General features: G+C 46.4%; 2 protein-coding genes across 3 annotated transcripts in view; both read right to left on the bottom strand.

The window, feature by feature from the left end:
- Ftz-f1 (ftz transcription factor 1) overlaps window positions 1-11,093 on the bottom strand; it is a 36,419-nt gene extending 25,326 nt beyond the window's left edge. The window contains exons 1-2 of one of the 2 annotated variants that reach the window (XM_076430171.1): window positions 10,173-11,093; window positions 9,806-10,094 (exon numbers count right to left, since the gene is read on the bottom strand). In XM_076430171.1, the coding sequence (XP_076286286.1) occupies window positions 9,806-10,094; window positions 10,173-11,093 (1,210 nt within the window). Of the gene's footprint in view, window positions 1-9,805 lie in introns of both variants that reach the window. The other variant, XM_076430170.1, reaches the window with a different exon arrangement.
- Window positions 11,094-11,980: 887 nt separating this feature from the next.
- The window catches only part of LOC143212010 (uncharacterized), a 94,566-nt gene continuing 82,851 nt past the window's right edge, over window positions 11,981-23,695 (bottom strand). The window contains exon 2 of the mRNA XM_076430258.1: window positions 11,981-12,117. Within this exon, the coding sequence (XP_076286373.1) occupies window positions 12,029-12,117 (89 nt within the window). The 3' untranslated portion in view covers window positions 11,981-12,028. The remainder of the gene's footprint in view (window positions 12,118-23,695) is intronic.

Raw genomic sequence — 23,695 nt, 5'->3', positions numbered from 1 at the left:
GTCGAGCAGGCAGGCAAGGCAGGCAAGGCAGAGGTAAGGCAGGTAAGCAAACGGGCAGACAGGCAGGCAGGCAGCCAGGCAGCCAGCCGGCCGGCCAGGTATACCAGCATCTTGCAACATAATATAATAATTATGAAGTTCGCAAGTTTCTAAACAGAGGCGCCGCTTGCCACGATTTCCGTTTTCCCGCCTTTCCACCCTTTTCCTGATCACACCAGCGCTACTGGGAACATCGGGGTCGATGATTCCGAATCCTGTTTTCGATAACAATGCCCCACCGAGCATATGGAACGGCGAATATTTCGGACGATGATTCCGAATCCTGTTTTTGGTAACAATGCTCCACCGAGCATATGGAACGGTGAATGATCTAGAAACAGTTTGGCAGACGATGGATTTGGCCCCGATCTTCTAGCTAAAAGCCACTAAGTTCTGCGGTTGACAGAGGAACTGAAATTGGAGACTCGGTACCGTTCGGGACACTCGCGGTGTTCGGAATTAGGCTAATGTTGTAGTTGCTTCGAATTAGACGCTTCTGTACAGGAGACAGGGGAATGTTGCATAATGGATTGCGGATCTTCATAATAAAAATTGTCCGTCTCGATTGCAAAAGACCTAACCCAACCACCGTTCTTTCTTCAATTATTCGAGTGAGCTGAAGATATTTCGGTATTCGTGAATTGCGTTAATCTTCTTACTCGTCGTTGGGCCGTTCGATGTCATTCTTGTTCCCAATTGTATGCCCGAAGGATATTTATGTATACGATTTATTGTACGCGTTATTGTGTTCTTCGGTAATGCCAGAAACACGAATGTGACAGCTTCACGAGCTGGCACGAACGAATATCGCTTAGCGAATGTGAATATCCGCCAATATTTAAAAACGTGAGTTCAAATTTATCGAAGATCGAGTGACATCACTCCTGCTTTCACGGGAAATCATCTCATAATATTCAATTAGGTTCACTGCAGCTTTTTATATCTAATTACGTTATTGTTATCACTAGGTAAACAATCTTTTTTGCCGTGATTTCGCGACTTTAATATAATTCTCGCACAGTACAGTGTAACAGAAGAATAAACTTGTTATGCAAATGCCGACTGCTAAGACTGCTAGAATAAAGTGTGAGCAATAATATTATAGGTAAAAGTGTGTCGAACCAAATAATCAGATCTCGCGAGATACATTTTAAAACTGTAGAGTCTGTACAATATGTGGACATAGTCCCTGAAAGTTGAACAATCGTTACAAGCAAAAAACCGCGAATTAAACACGATGTGGAAAACAGGTACGGGTTAGGAAAATTCGCAAAAATCTCAATCGCTGGAATTATCTTATTAAACTCTCCATTCAACCGCGAATTCGTTTTGGCCGAATAACGCAGGGGCTAACCGGAAGCGATATTTGAATAATTATTTCTAAAATCATTTCTTGATCGCGCAAGCGTGTCTCTCGCGCACACAGTGTTCGGTGTTTCTCTGCTGGGAGAACACTCTGCACGACCGACCGAGAGGACATGACCGATTTCGAGTGGCCCGCAGACCCAATGACCGCTCTCTCTCTCTCTCTCGCTCTCACTTTTACAACAGGAACCGCGTGCCCGAGAATCGACGGGGCTAATCGAACGTTCAATATTTCCCAGCCAGGAACCGTTTGTCGACAACGTGTACGAACGTCCATGTGGGTGCCAGATGCTGAAGCTGTGTTCCGGTATTTTTCGCAGTCGTAAACGACGTATTTCTCCTTGTTACCTTTAATGGCCCGTCTTCTTCGACTTATATTGGATCTCTACTGACCATTTCTCCTCTTCGACGGAAAAACATCGTCGACCCTGACCCGGTCGGTCCTCTTTTACATCCCACCAATTACGTTCTAGACCTAGGGTCCCTCGATCTACCATAGCTCGCACTACCGTTTCACGCTTGCAAAATTGCATTGGCGTCCCTTCGACAAACACGGCTCTCATTGTATTAGCGCGTATCAGGTATAAAAGAAGAATATGTATAATAAAATAAAAGGTTCCAGCATATATACTTGTAATATCCATTGTTTTTCTTTTTTAATTGCTCTAAGTCGCGCATCAATTGCTAGGATTATAGCGACAATACCTACAGTTTATTATGGCGAGTTCCGAACCACCTTTGGCATCATCCCGTAACTGGTTCATAACAGTAAAAGTGAAAGTTGGGGACAACTATTGTGTCCGTAAACAATATGATTTATTATTTTATGGTATGATCGTTAAAGAGGATACCATTATTGTCGGGGACAACTTGAGCTCCGATTATGCATAGTGGTACAACCGGCAAGGGATGATTCCCTCTCATAAAATCTAGTCGAAAATAAGGAATAAGCTTTTTCGTACGGGGATTCATTTTCGAGAAAATCGAGTTTGCAAATTCGTTGCAAATTACGCGTGTATTTACTTGGACAGAGTCTGCTTCGTTCGCTCGGTCTAGCCCGCTATTTCCATTGTCGCTTGTGTGTATAAACAATGCAGAGACTCCTTGACCTGTAATATCGTTCAGGCATTCGAAGAAGTTAAAAGATCGAACACATTAGTTTCGGTTCACGCTTCATTAATCCGTCGAGCAAGAATTTGCCTACAACAGCAAGGAAGACATTCTCGCAACATTTGCAAATTACTAGAATAAATACTTAACCCCTTGCCGTATTTTCACGAGCCAGACTCGTGATGAAGATTTTAAACAAAGTCTAGCAAATATGAATGTTACGCGTTTCTTCTTAAATGAAAGAAAATTGCCATTTTCGGGGACATCTTGTGCAACGATTATGTGTAATGAAACCCACCGACCATTCTACATACGAGAAATTAAATATTTAAAATTCCTTACGTCGGCGATCGGGCGGGAAATTCGAACAGATGTATTCATTCCGATTACCAGGAGAAATGCCGAATCAGCGGCTTTCGTTAAGTAACACCGTTAAGTAATGCTTAAGAAACGCGCGGCGAATCTTTTCTCGCGTGTCATAACGAGCCGAGACTTTCGGCGTCGAAAGTGGTAGGGATCTCTTTCGGGTATAATTTCACCGTGCCCGGTGTCGCCGGCGCCGGGTGAAAACACAATTTCGGTGGTCGTCTAATAGAAATTGCCGAGCCGAAAGGCTTTCACCGACCGATGTGTTATGCGAACGAGCCCGCCAGCGCGTCCTATCTCAAATTTCTAGATTCCACTTGCGCAATTTCTACCGGTTTGCCGTGCCCGGAGACGCGAGCACTCTGCCGTTGCCTACACAGAAAATCCGCTAAAAGGATCGGCTGAAAATGTATTTTTCAGGGACACCTGGACATCAAAAGTGGACTGCGGTTTTGTAGGTCTAAGCGCGGTTTAACGTCTTAATAAAATATTAGATGATTGCGTAAGTTCGTGCCCGATCCGAAAATAAAATTCAATGGTTAAATTCTAAAGAATACCACTTTATTAATCAATTATACATATATGTAGTCACCATTCTTTTCTAATCGTAGACAATTTAACCATTCTTTAGTTTCAATTTAACCAATCTTTAAAATTTAAACATTGAATTTTATTTTCAAATCGGACACGAACTTACGCAATCATCTGATATACGTATTAGGACCTCTCTTAAATGCTGTATAAAATTTCTCCTTCGAGGATACAATTTGAGTTCATTTATTTCCTTTTCTAGCGGAAGGTAGTATGTAGTCGATAACTTTATGGGACCAATAATTCTCGGGCCACTCGAGGACAAATGCAAGTAGCTACTTTCTCGAAACAAAACTATGTTTGTGAACTAATTAAAGGTTAAGTAAAATGTTCTAGCTGTTCTGATTAATTTAGTACGTTGATAATGCTATGGATAACAGTACGGCGCTGTCTTATGGAAATGGAAATTATATATGTAGAATAATAAGTTCATAATGCCACGAATAACAACGGTGTTTTTCACGTTCGCCATAAAATCTGCATAAAATCTAACCATAAGGGACTTGGCGCGCGGGGAGCGCTATTAATTATTAACGAGGAGGATAAATATATTCAGATAGAAATATGTTAAATATATACAGTAGTTCTCGGAGCAATCAAGTACTGGATTCCTTTAATTATACATAATGATGAATCTTGTATCTGATTTTCGTAAGGCCGTATCCGCGGAAGTATGACTTTCACATTTTCGTATCATTAAAGTATGCATGAAGTCGAAGTGAAATGATAATGCTCCGGTTTCATTACGCTTTACGCATCTGTACACTCCCGTGAATGGATAAAAATCTGCAGTCGAACCTCCAGTCGCCTTTAATCTCCTTAGATCAGCGATAATTGGATTATATCTAGTACAAATAAAGTGTTGGCGAAGCTGGTTACTTAAATACATTAATGGGAGAGTTTATCGGAGTATTGTGTTGGAAAAAATACCTCGGTAGCCACTCAGAAAGTTGCGATAATGATCGGGAGGAGCCCTCGCTTTAAATCATAATAAACCTATTAGTGAAATGTATACGAGGGTTAATAAACGCGTTCAGTTTTACTTTAAAACCGCAGTCGATACAGGAATACCTCTTCAGACGTTGCAAAAAACGCTACAAAGACATCTTTTGTGTGTGTTTCAAATCGCCGCGCCGCGCCGAAAGTAATAAAAATATTTTCGCGTGAAACGAGTCGCGCGAACATCAATGAGTGAAAGAACGTCGTTGTCCCGTTTGAAGAACGAAACAAGAACGCGGTTCATTAGAAAATTAAGGCCCGGCCCCATTATCGTTGCATTAGATATCCCAAGTTTTTCGCGCGATAATTATGCCCGGGACGATATCGGTCGCTCGGCCGATTATCTCGTTACATAATTTTACGAGCGTATTTCGGGAAGTAACGCTGTGTCAACGTTCAACGGCAAGCCTGTTATGTTAAAACTGCAAAATACAAACACCTCGCGCGGCTCACCGTCGCACTCGTTACTCTCCCTTTCCCGGTTGCTGTTATTGCACGACACGTTTTCGCGGTTCCGACCATTACACGGCGCAAACATTACAGAATCGTCGATCCCTCGCGAATGTTTGATCTTCGTGTTTGCCTTCGTGTACACGTCGCCGCGATCATTCTCGCGTAATGCCCGGTGAAACAACTTTTCGACTTTGCGAATCTGGTGCCGCGACGTTACCGGATAGTCGCCAGTGGAACGTTGCTTGGACCGATCTCGTTTCGAACCGGGAGAACATTTTTCATCGATCCCGAACGAAAGTGCGATGGTTCGCTGGCCAGGCGAGAAATAGATTAAGAAAAAAAAAAACGTGGACCGACTGGCACATTATTCGCAGCTGCGAAACCGAAGCGTCAATATTTGATCGCGATCGCATATGGCGCCCGCTCCAAAATGGAATTGAAAATTCGATCGAAGTTGTACCGTCGTCGACGCCTGGTTTCTATCAAGTGCCTCCAACTTGGCTAATTTTCAGACCACCAGAAGCTTCCGCTCTGATCCACAGAATTACGTGTTCTCGATCGATGAAATTCACGACTTCAGTTACTCAATTAGAGCTGATTTCTCGAGTAGTGAAAATGGTAAAATGGTACTTGTGTGCCACAATTTCGAGAACACAATTCCAGTTTCTAGAGTGTCTACAATCTCTCGTATAAGTGTCGATATCGAGCTCACAGTTTCCATGTTTTCAATCGACACTAAAGCAGATCCGAGGTAACGTTCATTATGCTGAATGAGCCTTGCTCCCGTATTCATGGGCCAGTGCAAGCAGCCAGGCCTGTTGCAGAACCGTGACAGGTGTCGTCGCACGATTACAAGTGTATTTAACTGTTGTTTCAACTTCGATTTCTACTCGTCTTTAAACATCGTTCGCAAAGCCATAAACTGCACCGTACCGCGCTGGCACGTTTCGCGAAACACACAAAGGTGTGTAACCATTACCATATGCTTCAATTTGCGTAATTTCGATTTTACGCTGGAGCCGACTGCGCAAGAAAAACGCCAACAAAATTCGAACGAAATTTCTTGTAGGTAATAGCTACAACAGACGTGCTGTTTCCAAAAAAAAAATGTGCATCGTTGAATAGACGCCCTAGCAGCAGAAAAAGTGTTTGAGCAGCTTCGGTATGTCGCGAACTTGGATTATTCAGCAAAAAGAAATTAGCCGAGTGATCTTTCTTTTAAAACTCGGAAGTGGGTGACTCTATTTTTCACTTTATTTCCATTTATGCATTTAAGGAACCCCGGTAAGATATTAAATTCGAATAAATTAAAATTAGGTAACTGTTATTCAAGATTTTTTTCGGAGAATCAAGAAAGAGAAAGTATGAAATTGATTTATCAAAAGAGAGAGAGAGAGAGAGAGAGAGAGAGAGAGAGAGAGAGAGATATCTGAATTGTTAGTGCTCGTTAATTATTTATAAATACGTGGACGAGTCAAAGAGGAGTCCAATGTAAAAAGAATAATTTGTGAATTTTGGTTGGAGAACGAGCGAGAAGGTCCTTAAAAGACCCGTTCTAGTTAAACGATCGAACTTTTCCACGCCGACGAGCGTTTTTACATTTCTGAATAGCGTGCAAGTAAGAAACTGTTTCCTTTCGTAAACACTCGCAAGCACTCTGGAAACTTTCCGCGTTAAGCAATCCCCGCGCCGGTGTAGGAACGCCGTGGAAAATGGCGTGCAAAGGCGGCAATTGCGACAGAGCCTGTTTCGAGATTCGCTTAATCGCCGGGCCTTGAGGGCCTAGACCCAGTTACTCGAATTGCAATAGACGCTTCTCGTCCCCCTAGCAATGAGGCCCCTCTCTCGCGACACTACATTTTCGGCGACGCTCTCGGCGATCGCATTTCATTAACTTTTGTTCGCGACTTTCCCGTAAAATCGAACCGTTTCAAAGCGAATAAGAATCCGTGTAAAAACGACCACGTTCCCGAGTGAAACTTAGCCAATGAATCCGTCGAGACAAAATCTATTAATGTCAACCACTAATTACGGGAGAATTAATTCCCTGATATAAGAAATTACTCCCACAAAAATATTTGATAAATATTCGCGACGAGAGCATATTTTAATGATTGTGTCAAAGAAATTAAGCTGTGCTACGTTGTCATTATTTGAACAAATGTAATGTTTCGAGGGCTGCTTGCACAGCTGCACTCTTCATTTAAAAACCATTCCAGCGGTTTCCAAAATGTTCAACCAATGGTGTCGTCTCCCGTCCGCAACTTGGAGCGCTGCTTTCATGCTTTCAACATAAAACGTTTCTCAACGTGAACCGAGCACACAAAAAAAAGGAATAAATAATTTATAGTATCCGAAGGAAAATGTGTACGTCGAAATTAGTTCAGGTATTGCGAAAAGAGATGATTTTTCCTGAAATATGTTAACGCAAGACGTAAATGAACCACTTTCTACGAACGTGTTGCACGAAAAATAAAATTGCTCCCTTGTATGGTACTTGGTCGAAAGGAACAAAGTTGCCATCGCGGCGCGCGTTTTCTCCTTATTAATATATTTATGATGGTAATCTCGATGTGCCAATACTTTCGTCCAGCGCCGCGTATCGCGAATTCCTTTATTGCGTATGTAAGAACGGTTTGCTTAATCGGTTTCGTGTTCGAATGTGTCCGCGAACCACGCGGCTTGGTCGTAACGATATTAAAATTGACAATGGAACGCGTGCGGCCGCGTGTTCGATCGACGTTGAAGAACAGAGAGAGAGAGAGAGAGAGAGAGAGAGAGAGAGAGAGAGAGAGAGAGAGAGAGAGAGAGAGAGAGGAAAGCATGCTCGTTGAGTCGCGTCAAAAAGCGTTAGAACGTCGAAAGAATTCGCGAAGGAAGACAGTATCGGTTGATCGCTTCACGGCGTGTAATAAGGTTAAGTTCGTAGGAGCGTGGTGCGAGAACGGTCGAGCGGAGACGGGATTGGCCGAGGTTTGCCGAGGTGGGCCGAACAGTGCCGAACCCATGCGGACGGGATTGGCCGAGGTTCGCCGAGGGCGGCCGAATCCTGCCGAACCCGCGCGAACCGACGTGCACGCGTTCGCGCGTAAACGACTTTTGACGTATCGGCCGGGTACGTGTACGCATAAAGATATTGAATAAGAGATAGCGAAAAGGTTGATAATAATGTGGTAACACTAAACGCACGGCCCGATATCGTGAGAGCTATTCCGGTCGCTCGTTAACACGCGGTGAAAGTCAATAATAATTCTGGCACAATAGACTTTCAGACCAACAAAACCTTTCCGATACATTTCGGTGCTCAGTAATCGATGATATTTTCTTATTCGAAACTCTTTTCCATCACGTTTTAGGGAATTCAATGTGCCCGAATTCTTCGAATACCTTTCCAGGTTCAGCATTCGAATTCATAGCGAGTGCAATAGAGTAAAACGGTTTTATCGCCCACTGAATATGTTGAAACCCGTAAAAAAAGTTAAAATTTGTTACCCCGTATAATCTATGGTCACAGTGGAGGCCATTTGCATACCGGCGATATTTCGTCAGCGTGTACCCATTATGAACCTGTTGCCGGTGATAAAGTAGCAAAAGTATACACGGTTAGACCGTGTTACGCCAAAATTTTTCACGTTCCCCGTTCGACGGGTCGCGGATGCTTCCGACACACACGTTACATGTGCACGCGTGCAGAGAAACGCGCGCGACGCACGATTATGTTGCATAATTCGATATCGAAGTCTACACGAGCGCGTACGCGTGCGCTTTCGTTCTTTCACCTTCTGCATAAAAAATCGCGACGAACGCGACGAACGCGACGAACGCGACACCCGCATGCATCGCTTTCACATCCAAAAAAAAAAAAAAAATAGGCGCCCATATCGTCGACCGAATAAAATCGGCTTGCGAAATGTCACGAAATTCGTCCCGTCGCTATTTACCATTCGTATCGTTCCGGACCGTCTCTGTCTCGGAAATCTCTCGCGATGCTTTCGGAATAAACGCGCGCGCATGCGTCATTACAGCGAAGCGTGTATTTACCGGTAACACATGGTATGTACGACTAACCTCTGAGAATGATCGACCAAGTAATAATATTCGGGGTGATTACGTACACAGAAGTAAGATGAAAATCATGAATGACGACACTGCTGTAGTAGCTTGGTTTTTTCAAGCTATTTACGATTCGAAGTTTACGCGATTGTCTTCGCGTTGGACCAGCCTTTCATCGAGAAAGGAATCGACAGAAACAGACACCTGTCAGACGCACGCGTCTTTAACGCTAGCTTTACGGGGCGTTAGAAATTGTTATTCTACGTTATTTCGTAAAAGTAGCGAGAATATATCTATGTATTCGGATTTTAAAAAATTTAGCATCCGTCAAAATATATTCGGGTTTCGTAAAAATCTAGTGTTCACCGTTAAAATTTCAGTTTTAAGAAATTGAGAGTTAGCACCCGGCGATTTTGGCGTAAGGATTAACCTCTCGAGGACCGGGGTTTAAATCGGGAGAATGCTGGTTCAAAGTTTGCCAAAGTTGCTTCAGATTTCATCGATACATCATCTCATAGTTCCTGTCACGGTTGCTGTGATGGTACGCGCGGATGTACGGGGGCGTGTTTTTCGCATATACGTGTACTATACATATACGCAATGGATTCATTTTTTCATGCGTCTATACAGAGTTTCCGGTTCTCAAAAGGTTAAATCGGTGGTGTCGAAGTGTTGCTTGAACGGTTGTTCGTTGACACTTTGAAAACAAAGCAGTACAAATTTTCTCGTTACTTCTGCACGGCCAGACTGATTCCCCGAATATTTACTACATATATGCGAAAAGGTGAAGCGCGCCGAGGGGTGTTAGGTAAGAAAGATGAAAACTCACCCTCAAGCTTCATGCCGACTTCGAGGCACTTCTGAAAACGGCAGTAGGGACACCGTTTCCGTTGCGTCTTGTCGATGTGGCAGGACCTCTCGGCGACGCACGTGTAGACCTTCTTGTTCTGGACGGTGCGTTTGAAGAAACCCTTGCAGGATTCGCAGGTGAGTAGCCCGTAGTGGTAACCGGAGACCTTGTCGCCGCATACAGGACACAGCTCCTCGATCACGATGTCCTTGGTGTCGGGGAAGTCGGACGGACACGGTATCGAGCCGGTCACGACGCCAACCCCGACCTGGCCCAATCCAGGATGACAGAGGGTACCAGTTGGTAAAGAGTAGGTGGTAGTTGGAATGGCGACATTGCCGCTTACCGTAGCGGATCCGCCGCCGCCACCGCCGCCGCCTCCTGTGCCTCCACCGGTACCACCGCCGCCAGCAGCGGGGTTTCCAGCGGTGGGCCCACTGCCGCCAGCGGTACCCGTACCACCGCTGCCCGCTCCACCACTCGCGGGTCCTCCGTTATAACCGCTTCCGGCATTCTCGAGGGCAGTCGACGTTCCGCAGCCGCCCCCTGCGCCGTTAGCCGCGCCGTTGTTGCCGCCATTACCTCCGGCCCCGCTTCCGGCCCCTGTTGGCGAGAATAGACACGTGTACACCTTCTTGTTGCCGCAAGATCCGATCTCGAGTGCCGAAGATGCGGCGCAGCCACCGGTCCCGCCGTTGTTACCGTTTCCACCGCCTCCGCCACCTCCTCCTCCTCCGCCACCGCCGCCGCCGCCACCTCCTCCTCCTCCTCCTCCTCCTCCACCTCCTCCCCCGCCGCCCGTCGGTGAGAACAAGCACGTGTACACTTTCTTGCTGCTGCACGGCGAGCTGTTGCGTTTGAAGAAACCCTTGCAAGACTCGCACGTGAGCAGACCGTATTGATACCCAGACATTTTGTCGCCGCACATGGGGCACCGTTCCTCCAGAGCGGTCGAGTCGAAGAACGCCGCGTCAAAACTCGAGATACCGGTCGTCTGCGAGTGGGCCTGATTGTGCACCGACAACTGTTGCTGTTGTTGTTGCTGCTGTTGGGATTGAGCTTGGTGACACATGGTGGCGGGCGGACTCTGAGCGCAATTGCCATATGGCGAGGAACCGTAATGCGACTGTTGTTGTTGCTGTTGCTGCTGTTGGGACTGTTGTTGACCGGCACCGGCCGCACCTTGGGGACTACCCTGCGGGCTTAGATGGAACGGCGACATATTCAGGGATATCAGGCCCGAATGCTGCTCCATCTCCAATAACATATCACCCTTGCGCAACCACTGCACGGAGAAACGTGCTCGTAGCGTATCGGTTCATATATGTGGCTGTAGGGTACTCTCGAGGTATAGTTGACTCGGCCACAGTCGGGAACGGTGTTGTTTTACTTTTTTTTTCTTTTTCGTTTGTTTGTTTTTGCAAATGCCGTATCGTGTGTATGGGCGCGCGCGCGCGTGTGTGTGTCTGTGTGTGTGTGTGTGTGTGTGTGTGGGCGTATGTGCAATAGCAGCGACGGTTATAGATTCACTTTAGTTTTCAAGCGTGAACGGTGCGCACGAGAACTCGTGCAAGGTTTGCGGTACCCTCGATGCTAGAGTACCACCGGTAACTTATGACAATATAATGACGATGACGACGACGTTGACGACGACGACGACGACGACGACGACGACGACGATGACAACATGCACGAAGGCGAGCGCATAAACACACTTGGTCCTCCCTTGGCACGTATAATATCGATCACCAGTCACGCTTTTCCGTGGCACACGTCAAAGAACGAGAACCCATCGCGCACCACTCGCTTCATCGTAACCCATGCGACTACGTCCGAATCATCGTAGAACGTGATCGTCGTGTTCCCATTAAAAATATGAAAAACGAAAAGATGGCTGTCACTGTCGCATACCCGGAGGACGCGTCTCCGTATGTTTACGGAACAACGAACCACCACGTCGTCGTCCCTCGTTCCTATCTCGTCGCGGAGACACTGATAATCCAGCGTTAGATCGTGACACGGAACCAACGATCGGCACAAACACGAGAGACCGAGAACCGAAACCGGCTGTCCACGCCACCGGGGACCGCCTCGAGTGGTTCACCGTACAGAAAAAACAATCGGCCCGGTCGTTTCCTCGAACACGCGAACCGGTGGTCGCGTTACGGTGCGATCGCGCATGCGCGCACGCGAAAACAAAGTTTAATCCACGACGTTCGTCACACAACTAGTAACACCGCAGAGACCCGCGAGGTAAATAGGGCGGCGAGTCGAGGTAGCGCGCACACACACTGCAATAATCCAACAGTATAACACTCCGTTGAGAAAGAGGGTGCGTAACAGAGTCCGCTTGGTGTAACCGAGAGTAATCGGGTAACACGAATGTACCGATAGACACAGGCAAGAAGAGGCGGCGAAAAGTGAATGAGTGAGAGATATATATATATATATATATATAGAGAGAGAGAGAGAGGGAGAGAGAGGGAGAGAGAGAGAGAGAGAGCGAGGAAAAAAGGATCCTCCAGTTCCCCGGACGCACGACTTGACAGCTCGGCTATCTGCGTACGACTAGTTGTCTTCTCGTCTCGTTGCTTTCCCGAAGGGCCCGTCCCCTCCCCGCAACCGCCCTATCGACACATGGAGGTAGTAGGTAGAGTCGGGAGACCGTCTCGTGAGACACACGTCACGTATATCACAGCCAGCTAGCCAGCAGCAACGGGGCGACGATCACGATGAAGAGCGTGTAACACCGAAGAACGAAGACGACGACGACGACGATCCACCACGGGGTCCTGCCTCGGTTGTCGTTATTATGTACTCCGTCTCGTTGAATCGGTTGCCCCGCGGTAGAAAAATACACGTCACCGTCGAAGAGAGAGCGAGAGAGGAAGAAAGAAGACTGCGAGATAGCGTGCGAGAGAGAGATAACACACCGCGCACGTACACGAAAGACGAAACATCAGGCTCCTCCGCAGCATGCGGTCTCGTATATACGGAACACGCTCGGTTTCGGGCCGGCACAAGGAGAGACGGATACGCGCTTCAACCGTGACACCGTCGGGAGTAAAATAAAATTGGCAGAACCGGGAGAACGGCGAGAGGCGCGCACCGTTCGGCTCCCTTCGCGTTTCGGTGGATATAGAGGAGAGGAGAGAACGAGCGCGCGCGTGTCCCTTTACCGACGGGCACAGGTCGAGTGCGAGACCGCGGGAGCGAGAGAGATAAGCACGGCGGTATAACCAACACAGCGCACAGCATAAGTGAAAGTGATTCAGCAGCGCATGCCACCGCGCGCGGCCAGGTGCCCGACGGAGTAGTGGAGGTGCCTTCGGAGGGCCCTGTCTGGTGGGGGGGCGACACGCGGTTCGGGAGGAGAGGGACACTAGAGCTAGGAGGAGTGGCGGGAGGGCGGGAGGTATTGCCGCGGTCGAAGGGATTCAGGGAGGAGGGGCGAAGGAGGTTGCACGCCGGATGGAGGGGATGGCCTACTTACGGAACCAGGTCTATGTCGGCCGGAGAAGTATTGTCCACGTACGCTCCCGCGCCGCGCCGCGCCGGTCTGCCGCCGTTATCGCCGCCGTTTTGTCGACCGTATTTGTCGTCGGTGCTGCCGGCGAATACTCGGACGCACGTGTGCACAGAGAGCCCGCACGGGATCCGATCCGATCCGATCCGATCCGATCCGATCCGATCCGATTCGAATCGAATCGATACGAATCCCGCCGATCCGGTCGTACGATATTTTCCCCGAACACGTCTCGCCCGTGCGAAATTACCGATCAATTGAGAAAATTCGAGACTATATACCGCGGCTGTGTGACTGCATTCGTTCGATCAAGTCAGCCTTAATAACCGGAGGGAAACGCAATGAATTATTTTCCCGTTCCGAGACGCACCCAATGTAACGCGACGCGACGCGAAGCATTTACATTGCTCGTGCGTCTACGTACACACGGTCCATTTTTTCGCCTGCGAGGAGGATAACGCGAGAAAGATCGGATAGACTGTGTATAGAGTCCCACGAACAACTCTTGCTTTCAAAGAGCACAGGGGAGCCAAACAGAGAGTCGCGGTAAGCGGGCACAGGCCAGGCGCACAGGCCACATACAGGCCGTGGCTGGGTCAACAGTAACGCCGTTGGCACTCCCCGACAGTGCCAGTGCTTCTCTGTGTGTACGTCGCAGTAGATGTACGACGCGAGAAGGTGGGGAGACCCACTGACCCAGTTCGCTGAGAACATGACGCAGCCGCGACTCACTCCCTCTCATTATGTCTTTCTCACTCTCTCTCTCTCTCTCTTGCTCCGTCCCGCTCTTCCCCTTCGCCCTCAGTAACCCTCTAGTATCCAGCTCGCGCATCCCACCCTCCTATCTTGTCTTCCGTCTCTGTTTCGCGCGCGTCCAAGCCTCTCCTTACTTTTCTACATGCTTCGCCACCCTAAACTCGCGCGGCTATCTTTTTTTCTCTTTCTCCTCCTTTCATCTTCTGCTTGTTGTCCATCTCTTTTTCTTGTCTTACCCTTGCTCCCTCTTTTTCCGCCATGTCGTCTTTGCTCTCTCTCTCTCTCTCTCTCTCTCTCTCTCTCTCTCTCTCTCTCTCTCTCTCTCTCTCTCTCTCTCTCTCTCTCTCTCTCTCTCTCTCTCTCTCTCTATGTCTCTCGTTCTCTGTCACTCTCTATTCTGCCCTCTCTTTCTCCGTCGACGGAGCGTGGATATTTTCTTTCTCTGACACTACGTCTCTCGAACGCCCCCCTCGGCCCCCCTCTGCCCTGCATCCTAGGCCCCCTCATTCTGCCCCGCGCCTTGCTTATTCACTTCGAACGTAATTGTCGCGCTCTTTTCCGTCCAAGTAACCGTGCGCGCCTGCCGTAATAGCGTGTACACACGTTTACGTGCGGCGCGGCGCGGCCGCCGCCGTACCCCGTGTGTGTACACACATATATCGCGGGTGTGCGTGTATGCGACATCGCGCACACCGTGTCGTCGACGAATGCACGCGAGCAACTATTGCGAGCGTGTTGTCATCGTCATCGTCGTCGTTGTTTTGTGCCGTATCCAGTGCACCAGGTTTAGAGGTTAGGCGCACCGCGGATGAACCGATGATCCTCGAATTTTCTTTTTTATTTTTTGTTACCTGATCCAATCGGACAGGATTTCGTGCTCGAATCACCGTCGAAAAGGAAATCGACTCTTTTCTCTTGGTTTACTTTGAATCAACGGACAGAATCGAACACGCGCGGCGAGCTTCGATTCGAGCACGATACCGCTCGCTCCATAGACCTTACGTAACCACTTGAAAATATATTCGTACAGTTAATTACACGAGCATAAAAGCAGAGAGTATAAGCAGCGTGTCACAGCGAGCGAGAAAGTATTTGCGAAGAATTTGGAAGTAGAGTTGCATAGCTTGGGTGTCGATTGTACTCCGATATGCATACGCCTGTGCATCACGCGGCGGTACACATACAGGCTAGATAGTGAATTCTATGCGTCCATGTCGTATTTCATTATTTATAGCTGAAGAGAACAGTTTAGTTACTGTTTAGTCCGATGATAGATAACATCGTCGTTTAACAGGATAAACAAATTTCTGTAATCTACGTATTTGCATAGTATGTAATCCCCAGTCCAGGTATTACATAGTAGTAACTATGCACGAGATACGAATGCACCGACAGGCCTATCGATTTATATAAAAATCCACTGTTCATTTCGACAAACTGATAAACATGCAGGCGTGTCAAGTAGTATTGACCCTGCAATAGCATCCGGAATCTCAATACTAATTTGTGCTGCAGCATGGAATTCCCTTTTGTTGTCTGTATATAAAACTATCACGAATAAAGATAATTTAAAAAACAATGTTAAACTGGAGTGTTAACTATTTCTGAATATGTTGTAATCTTCTTATAAGGTTCTAGATAAAGGGGGTACCATTTTTTCACGTGAGGAAAATGCGTTACGCAAACCACGCCCCCCTGGAGAGGAAGCGAGGTTATGTGAAACTCTCCCCGGCTGGGCCCGAAGGGTGCGATGCGGCATAACCACTAACAACCCCACAACCATTCCTAAGCTAATAAGAGGGTATCCGGATCAAACGCAGATACAACGGGTCATAGATAGACGGTACCATAAATTTCAGTTTACTCTTGCGTAGCCAAAATTTTTCTGAATGTCTATTCTTTGCTCGCTAATATGTATATTAATTGATGATCTTAACAATTTACCTACCGGAAACCTATTAATAGGATTTTCAATAATTGTGCTGTACCAAAAGAAAGCACAGAAATTTTCTTTCAGATTGTAATCTTAAATGAAACTATTAGATGTCGTTATTGAGAGTGACTTGTTAGTTTACAATGATAATTGTTGTTGCTATTGAAGGTTTCATTAACACTAAACCTACACCGAGCCTTAACCCCTTGCCGTACCATTTTCTTTACAGTTACAGTGATTAAAACAACGTCCCCATGCACAAAAATGTCGTAGAAGGGAAAAGAAAATTTATATTTTTTGTATGGTGACATTTATTTTAATGCTTAAATATTGATTATCAGTTATTTCACATCACTAGACTGCGGATTTTATATATTTATGACAAAAATGGGTACATATAATTTAAAGCAATGGACATGTTAAAAAAATATTTAAGGACATCAATGTGTATCAGTTACAGCTGAATATGATAATTAAAAGAAGAATACAATTTTTATTTGGCTCCTCTGTCCTGCAATCAATGCAAATTTTAAACTGAATCAATTCAAAGTAATTTTTACGATATTGTCAAAAATGAAACCATTAGATGATATGTACTTGTTATTTCAACATTATATGGAATTCATTTACCGTTAACATCCTTTCCCACATCAAATATCTCGAAACAAGAAATACATGACTCGGACCACCTTCATAATTACAGGGGCACAAATACAAAAGGTTTTCAATAACCTATACAGCCGAAAAGAGAAACGAGAAGCGTTGCGATGGATTGTTAATTAAGACGCCGCGCCGCGCCGCGCCGCGCCGGGCAGGAGAGAAGAGGCCTGTCCGATCGATTAGCTGTAACCCGGGTGGAAAAGCAATAGGTCGGGTAAAATCGGAAGCAACGGCCGCTTTCCCTTTAAAGCCCCTTTCTACTTTCGGTTCCTCTGCCGTTTACGCAACAAGTGAGCCGAACCTATTTAACGATGACCCCTTAAACGCACGCCCGGCCACGTCACGAGTTATCGTGAAAAGAAGAACGCGGGTTGGATTGGATCGCAGCCGGGCTTCCGGTGTTCTCACCCATTGTACCCAGCCGATTCGTGCACACGCGGGTGTGCACCCGATCCACCCACGAGCGTGCGCGCGCGTCGAAACGCGGGTGCGCAACACACCGGTTTTTTGTCCCATCGGGAGCAAATCGGAAACGACGTGTACCTGCTGGTCGCCCGGTGGGCAGGACCATGCCAACACACATGCGATTCTATTTCCATCGGAGCATTGAGAAAGAATAAAGAGCCTCTGTGTGTTCCATTGCGTGCCCGGTTGAATCACGATCGCCGCGTCACGATGAAACGCCGACGCACGAAATCGCCTTTTCCAGAATTCACGAACAAATATAATTAAGCCGCACAGGTAACCTGCACCGAAACCCCCGTCCATTAACGAGGGAACGCTTCTTGTTGATTTAATCAATGAGGGCACGATTGTAGTCCCAAAAGTTCACACACAAATTCGAAGTGGTTATGCAGATACAGGTCATGGTAGCATAGCCTACGGGTAAAAGCTGTTCAACCGATTGAAATGTATCGATGCTAACAGCAGTTGACTGCCTTTAATGAATTTATACATTTACGAAAATGTCTTGCTAAAATCGAAATTCGCATTTGAAGATACTCTTTGCTCTTTCTAGCAAAAATTGGAGGATACGCCATAAATGCCTCTCGTTCATGATGACACATATTCCTTTAATATGAGACAAACTGTTCTAAAAGTTTCCTAAAAGAAGTTTTTAAAAATTTAGCTAAAAACGTGTACTTCGAGGGTGATCCAACTTCTGCTACACAAGAATACATATAACGATTGTTTTTTCGAGTTAATTATTCACTTTTAAATATCGGGGAACATTCCCAAAGTGTTCAGAAAATGAGTGATCGATAGACTGCGGATCTCTGTGCAAACTAAAAATTGTCCTAGTGCATTGCGTCGAATTAACTTCTTCTTCTCATAGAATCCGCAGTCCAGTGATCGATAACTGCGAGCAGCAGTGAATAAGTCAGCTTCCGGCCGGTTTTTATAAAATCATTTCGAACGGGAATTAGCATGGACATCTCCAGCGATCAGAAGAAACGGAACTACGCTCTGTTTTATAGGTCAGCGTGTTAAGGTCTGGGTCTCGACAGAAAAATGAAATTACCGAGCGAGTTTTTATTTCTTAGAAATTACGTCTTCGAAATTGAGTGGCCGCCCGCTCGGGACGGAAGAAATAGGTTACGATCGCAAGAACCGTGTGTGTCGGGCACGTTTTCGTGATTTTTCGTTCGTGCGCGACGCGACCACGAGAGACCCATAAAAGAGAGAGAGAGAGAGAGAGAGAGAGAGAGAGAGAGAGAGAGAGAGAGAGAGAGAGAGAGAGAGAGAGAGAGAGAGAGAGAGAGAGAGAGAGAGAGAGAGAGAGAGAGAGAGAGAGAGAGAGAGAGAGAGAGAGAGAGAGAGAGAGAGAGAGAGAGAGAGAGAGAGAGAGAGAGAGAGAGAGAGAGAGAGAGAAGCGGGAGAGTCTGACAATGAGAGTAGGAACGCGCGAAAGGGAAAAGGGCCGTGTGGCGCGGCTCTGCGGCCACGGAGCGGCCGAAAGGGCGGAAGAACCGACGAAAGAAAGTGAAAGCTGTGACCCAGAAACTCTGGAAATGTAAATGGCGCGCGCACCGACACGTTCGGGAATTATAAATCATTATACACCGAGAGTTCTACAGTTTCGACACCCGATAAAACCGACGATTTCGTTAGAACCGGAGTCGAGCGACTCGACGGCCACCTCGAAAGGGAAAAAATTACGACGAAATATACCCACGCGTTCTCAAGAGTCTCGATGGAAGCGTCGATCACCGGACGTAGCCCGCACGTATACATATATCGGATGACCTGCATTACATTTTATATATCTTTACTCGCTCGTCGATAGACCGTTTCGGTTTCTTGTTCGAAAGTGTTTTTCGACGAACACAACCGCGAGAGTACCCGACGAGTCCTGGACGGAATTGCGCGACCATTATCGGCATTACGCTATTTCTGGGTCAATTAGCATCGCACTGATCCTTTAAACGCTCGTAGGCGAGCAGCCAGTGTCGCGGACACACGCGGAATTGCGGCTATCGGAAGTAATTTACCTCTTGATAGAGACCGGGCCTCGCGAGGAGCTCTGTTTACAAGCGTTTCCGTCTTTCCGTGTCGTCGAGACGCGGAAATGACGGTGATTAGGCTTGTACATCGTACACAGTATCGCCGATTTCCATCGTGCCTTCATTTTATTTATGTAACTTTCCTGAACTTCAGTGCGCGACTTCAGTCTAACGGAATCGATGCAGTGTTGCTCGTCTCGCACTGGTGTAGCAAATAAAACAGTGTTATTTTAATACGTTATCTCCAGCCAATTGAAACAAAAGACATTTTTATTTGGCTCCTGTCTCTTGCGAGTGACGCAGAACATTTTTATCTTAATAGCATAAAGATCCACGGTTCAGTGACCAGGACTCTTTGTGTGCTAAGTAAAAATGATCTGCATTAATTGCAAGATACAGCAGCTACATAAAAATGTATTTATTTTTTAAGTGGCTTTAACGATGGATTATTGAGTTCGTAAAGAAATTGATGTCTTTATGTATTATATTATTTTTTTTACAAAATAATGTAAAACAGATACTGCAACGCAATAGTGTGTACATACGGTAACGCAATATTGTTTTTAAATTCTTCAAGTATTTTTCCTGTTCGACCTATTTCTGTTAGAACACATAATTAAAGCTTCAGTCCAGTGATCAGCATAGAGACTTTGAATCGGAACAAACTAGATTTTTAATGACACAGTTCTTATACTATACATATATACATATACAGTATAGGAAGCTATATCGGGATATATTTTTCGATAAGGTTTTATATGTATACTAAACAAGTTCAACAGTAAGAGTCCTCGTGAACAATGTGAAAAACGCGTCGGTCGTTCGACGGTTGTTTATCGCAGTGCGATAATGTACACGGCTAATACTATCGATGAAACAAACGAAGCGTCTAATCAATAAAGCGTGCGGTTAATTAGTCCGCTACTTCCCGTTCGCGGGACGATAAACGAGCACGCGACCAAAATCCTCTGCACCGCGGCATCCAATAATCTAATAACGCGGAATCCTCATAAACTGAGTCTTCGGATACGTTACGGGCTACGGTGGTAACATTTAAACTCTCTATACTTAGCATCGTGAGCGTGCGTGCGCGCGGGCGCAGATCAATTATGTCAGAGAGGCTCATAAATGTATTCAGGGTAGAAACGAAAGTAATCTTACTTTCATAGATCGAGGAGCATTGCGTTTGAAGATGGAATGTTAATATGTATATTAAGGTCGTTCTATCTCCCGTTAGAAAGAGAGAAGAAGAGAGGGAGAGAGTGTGGTAGAGAGAAAGAGGAGAGACAGAGAGATAGAGAGAGAGAGAGAGAGAGAGAGAGAGAGAGAGAGAGAGAGAGAGAGAGAGAGAGAGTTGTATGTATATCGACTTCTAGCGGCTGATTACTATCTCGGCATTAGCTATGCAGGTACGGTATCTATAACTCGTAATATTCGACGCAAAGAATATGAGCTTGTGGTGCGATCTCTCTCTCTCTCTCTCTCTCTCTCTCTCTTGCTCTCCCTCTCTGTCCCTCTTTTATTGCCGCGTGTCTCTCTTCCTCTCTTTTTCTTTTTGCTCTCTCCTACTCTGAACAACGTGTCTCGGTGTGTGAAGTGTGCCAAGGACCGCCCCACTCCGCAATCCCATTTTCGAAACTAAAAGTAAAATCTAACTCATTGTGCTGTTATACAGGGAGGCCCGTTACCGTAACACATATATTTTTGTCGTGCCGTCACCGAGGAACTGTCGAATTCATTTAGGGCGACGCGAACGGAATACGAAACAACGGCAGCGGCCCCGGTCCTCCGTCGAAAAGCTTCCGAGTCTAGCCTAGCTCACGCGCAGAGGATCGAGAAGAAGAAGAAGCGATGATCCATCGAGGGTGTCTCGTATCGATTTCACGCGGATCCCCGGACCATTTTTCCGGAGTCGCGTGAAACGTTAAACGGCCGGCCGGGCTGCACGTGGGCGTGTAATATATACTTTTTCCAGCGTCCTCCGGATCTCCTTTTTCTTTGCGAAACGATTCCCCGGGCCGTTTTCGCCCGGCGAGGATTGCGCAAATCGTCTTCTCTCTCCGCGCGCGCGGCCGTCTCCGCCGAGCCGGGTGAAAGAGAAAAATGAGAAATAGAAGAAACCGGGCGCGAAGAAGAAGAAGAAGAAGAATAAACGGAGGAGGAGGAGGAGGAGGAGCAAAAGAGAGACGGAGACTCCGAGAAAGAGAGAGGATTGTTTCATCCACGAAATGCGAACTGGCGTTTTGCAGGCCAGTTCGCACGTCCTTGACACACTTACCCACATGGGATATCGCGAGACCACGTGTAACTGTGTGCGCATTAACGTGCATGCGCGTGCACACACACATATGCACACGCTCGAGCCCTCCTCCCTCTGTATACGTGTAAATGCATGCCTCTCCCGTCTCCCACCCTTGCTCTCGGCCGCCGCTGTGTGCGTGTTACGTGTGTGGTGTACGTTACGTTACGACGCATAACACAAACGCACACAGACAGACAGGGAAACGGACGGACGGACGGACGGACGGCAGGCACACGGACGCAGGAAGATGCGAAGTCGCGCGTGCGCGCGTTTCAGCGTGCGGATCCGCCGTTCTATGGCAAAGGACGCGTAGACCAGTTCTCTGTGTAGAAGTGCAAGGATGTACCCCCTCGCGTGTGCGCATGCATTCACGTCTGTGCATGTGCATGTGCACGTGGCTGTGTGCGCGCAGCCGGCCATGTATACATACATACATATACCCCAGACGACCCTCTCGGTGCTCGTCGGCTCCCATTTTTATTACCTTGCAACTGGGACACACGATGGAATTTGAAATGGACCTTAAGCCGCGAACGCAACGCCGCGAAATCCGGACGCGAAACGCGGTGAGACCGTGTCCGCCCACTATCGGAAACTTATCTGTCCGAGATAAGAATTATTGTCGTAATAGATTCGCGCACCACTTCTCTGCCTCTCTGGCGGTTTCTCTTTTTTTTTTGCATCTGCTCGCTCTCCACCAACACCGCAACGTTTCCCGCCCTTGTGTTGGTTTTGGCCGCGATTCTTGGCGGTGCACGTTCTCGATAAGTTACTAGGAGCAGTAGGAACCGTGTTTAACCAGCTCCGAACGTAAACCTACGTCCACACTGAAGCTACTTTTTCTAGCACCTTGTTGCCTTCCTCTTTTTCCACCGAATAAAAATAGAGGTACGAGAGATGTCGCTCAGTGTGGACATTGCTGAAGGGTTTGGCTGGAGAATTAACTGGTTTGGAATAATTGAAGATCGTCGAAGACCTTCCTGTTGGTTTTGGCAACGCTTCCAAGCGAAGAAGTTACTAGGGGCAATTCTATCTACTTTTAATTGATTCGAACGCAAAGTTCCACCAGAAGTTTTTTCTGTTTATTCTTCTGTTTAAAGAACAAATTGGGTTCGGAGCGGTGGAGAGCATTTTCAAACCCTTCTGTTGGTTTCAACGAGGGAACGTCTCCAAGTTGTAAAGTAACTAGGAACAATGTCTACCCAGTTCAATGCGACTTAAGCATAAGAATGATGTCTAACTAGAATTTTTTCTTTTCTCTCGTTTTGTTTTTAACATTGAAATGCTTCTGAACAATCAAAGAGGATTTTTCGCCGGTCAATCGGTCTTCAAAAATATAACAAATATAAATGAAAGAAATTCTTTTTCTTTCTTTTTATTTAAAGAATATGAACTACTTCGAGAAGATCGGAGAACATTTTTCACGCCTCTGTTGATTTTGGCAACCATTCTCAGTTGTGAAAGAGCATGTCCCGCGCCCCTAAGAAGTTTCTGACAACACTGTTCGTCACCAGAATTATTTCTGAAGATGAACGGCTTCTGAAGAACGATTTCAATCTTTTCCACGCTCGTTTTGATTATGAACGACTGCAATCTTGACTTCCTCGTTTAACCCTCCGACAACGGACTATTTTTATAGCTATATGTATACAATTGGCAATGCTTAGGACCGTTCACAGCTCTAATTAATAATTTTTAAAAATTTACTTTTCATATCTAATATCTCGTGTGGACACATTAGTTTTTCCGATATCCTCGATGAAACAGCTATTCAGTTAGTTTAATTGCCACAAATTGAGTACTTAAATGACAATTTGGATGTTCCTGGTGAAAATAGACTCCAGCACAGCACTCGGAGGGTTAAATATAATTATTTTATATTCGTGGATTAGCCACAATAACTGGAATTAACTCGGAATCGAACATTATCCTTGTACCAGTTTCGCCAACGATTTTTTTCTGGAAATATTCTTAATTAGAACCGAGGATTCCACCGTCTGAATGCATCCGACGCCATAAATCAAATTTTACGGTATACGCGTCGGTAGTTGTTTTCTTTTCCTCGAAACGCTGCGAACAACGCAGCCGTATTCTTCAATCCAGTGACACAGTCATTACCTCACGGCAAAAAATAAACAACTACATACTTGTACACGTTATTGCCATAGAGGCGACAGATCTCCGTTGA

The sequence above is a fragment of the Lasioglossum baleicum genome, chromosome 9 (assembly GCF_051020765.1).
Source record: "Lasioglossum baleicum chromosome 9, iyLasBale1, whole genome shotgun sequence".
NCBI lineage: Eukaryota > Metazoa > Arthropoda > Insecta > Hymenoptera > Halictidae > Lasioglossum > Lasioglossum baleicum.
Note: the sequence above shows the minus strand (reverse complement) of the source record. Positions and strands in the feature narration are given on the sequence as shown.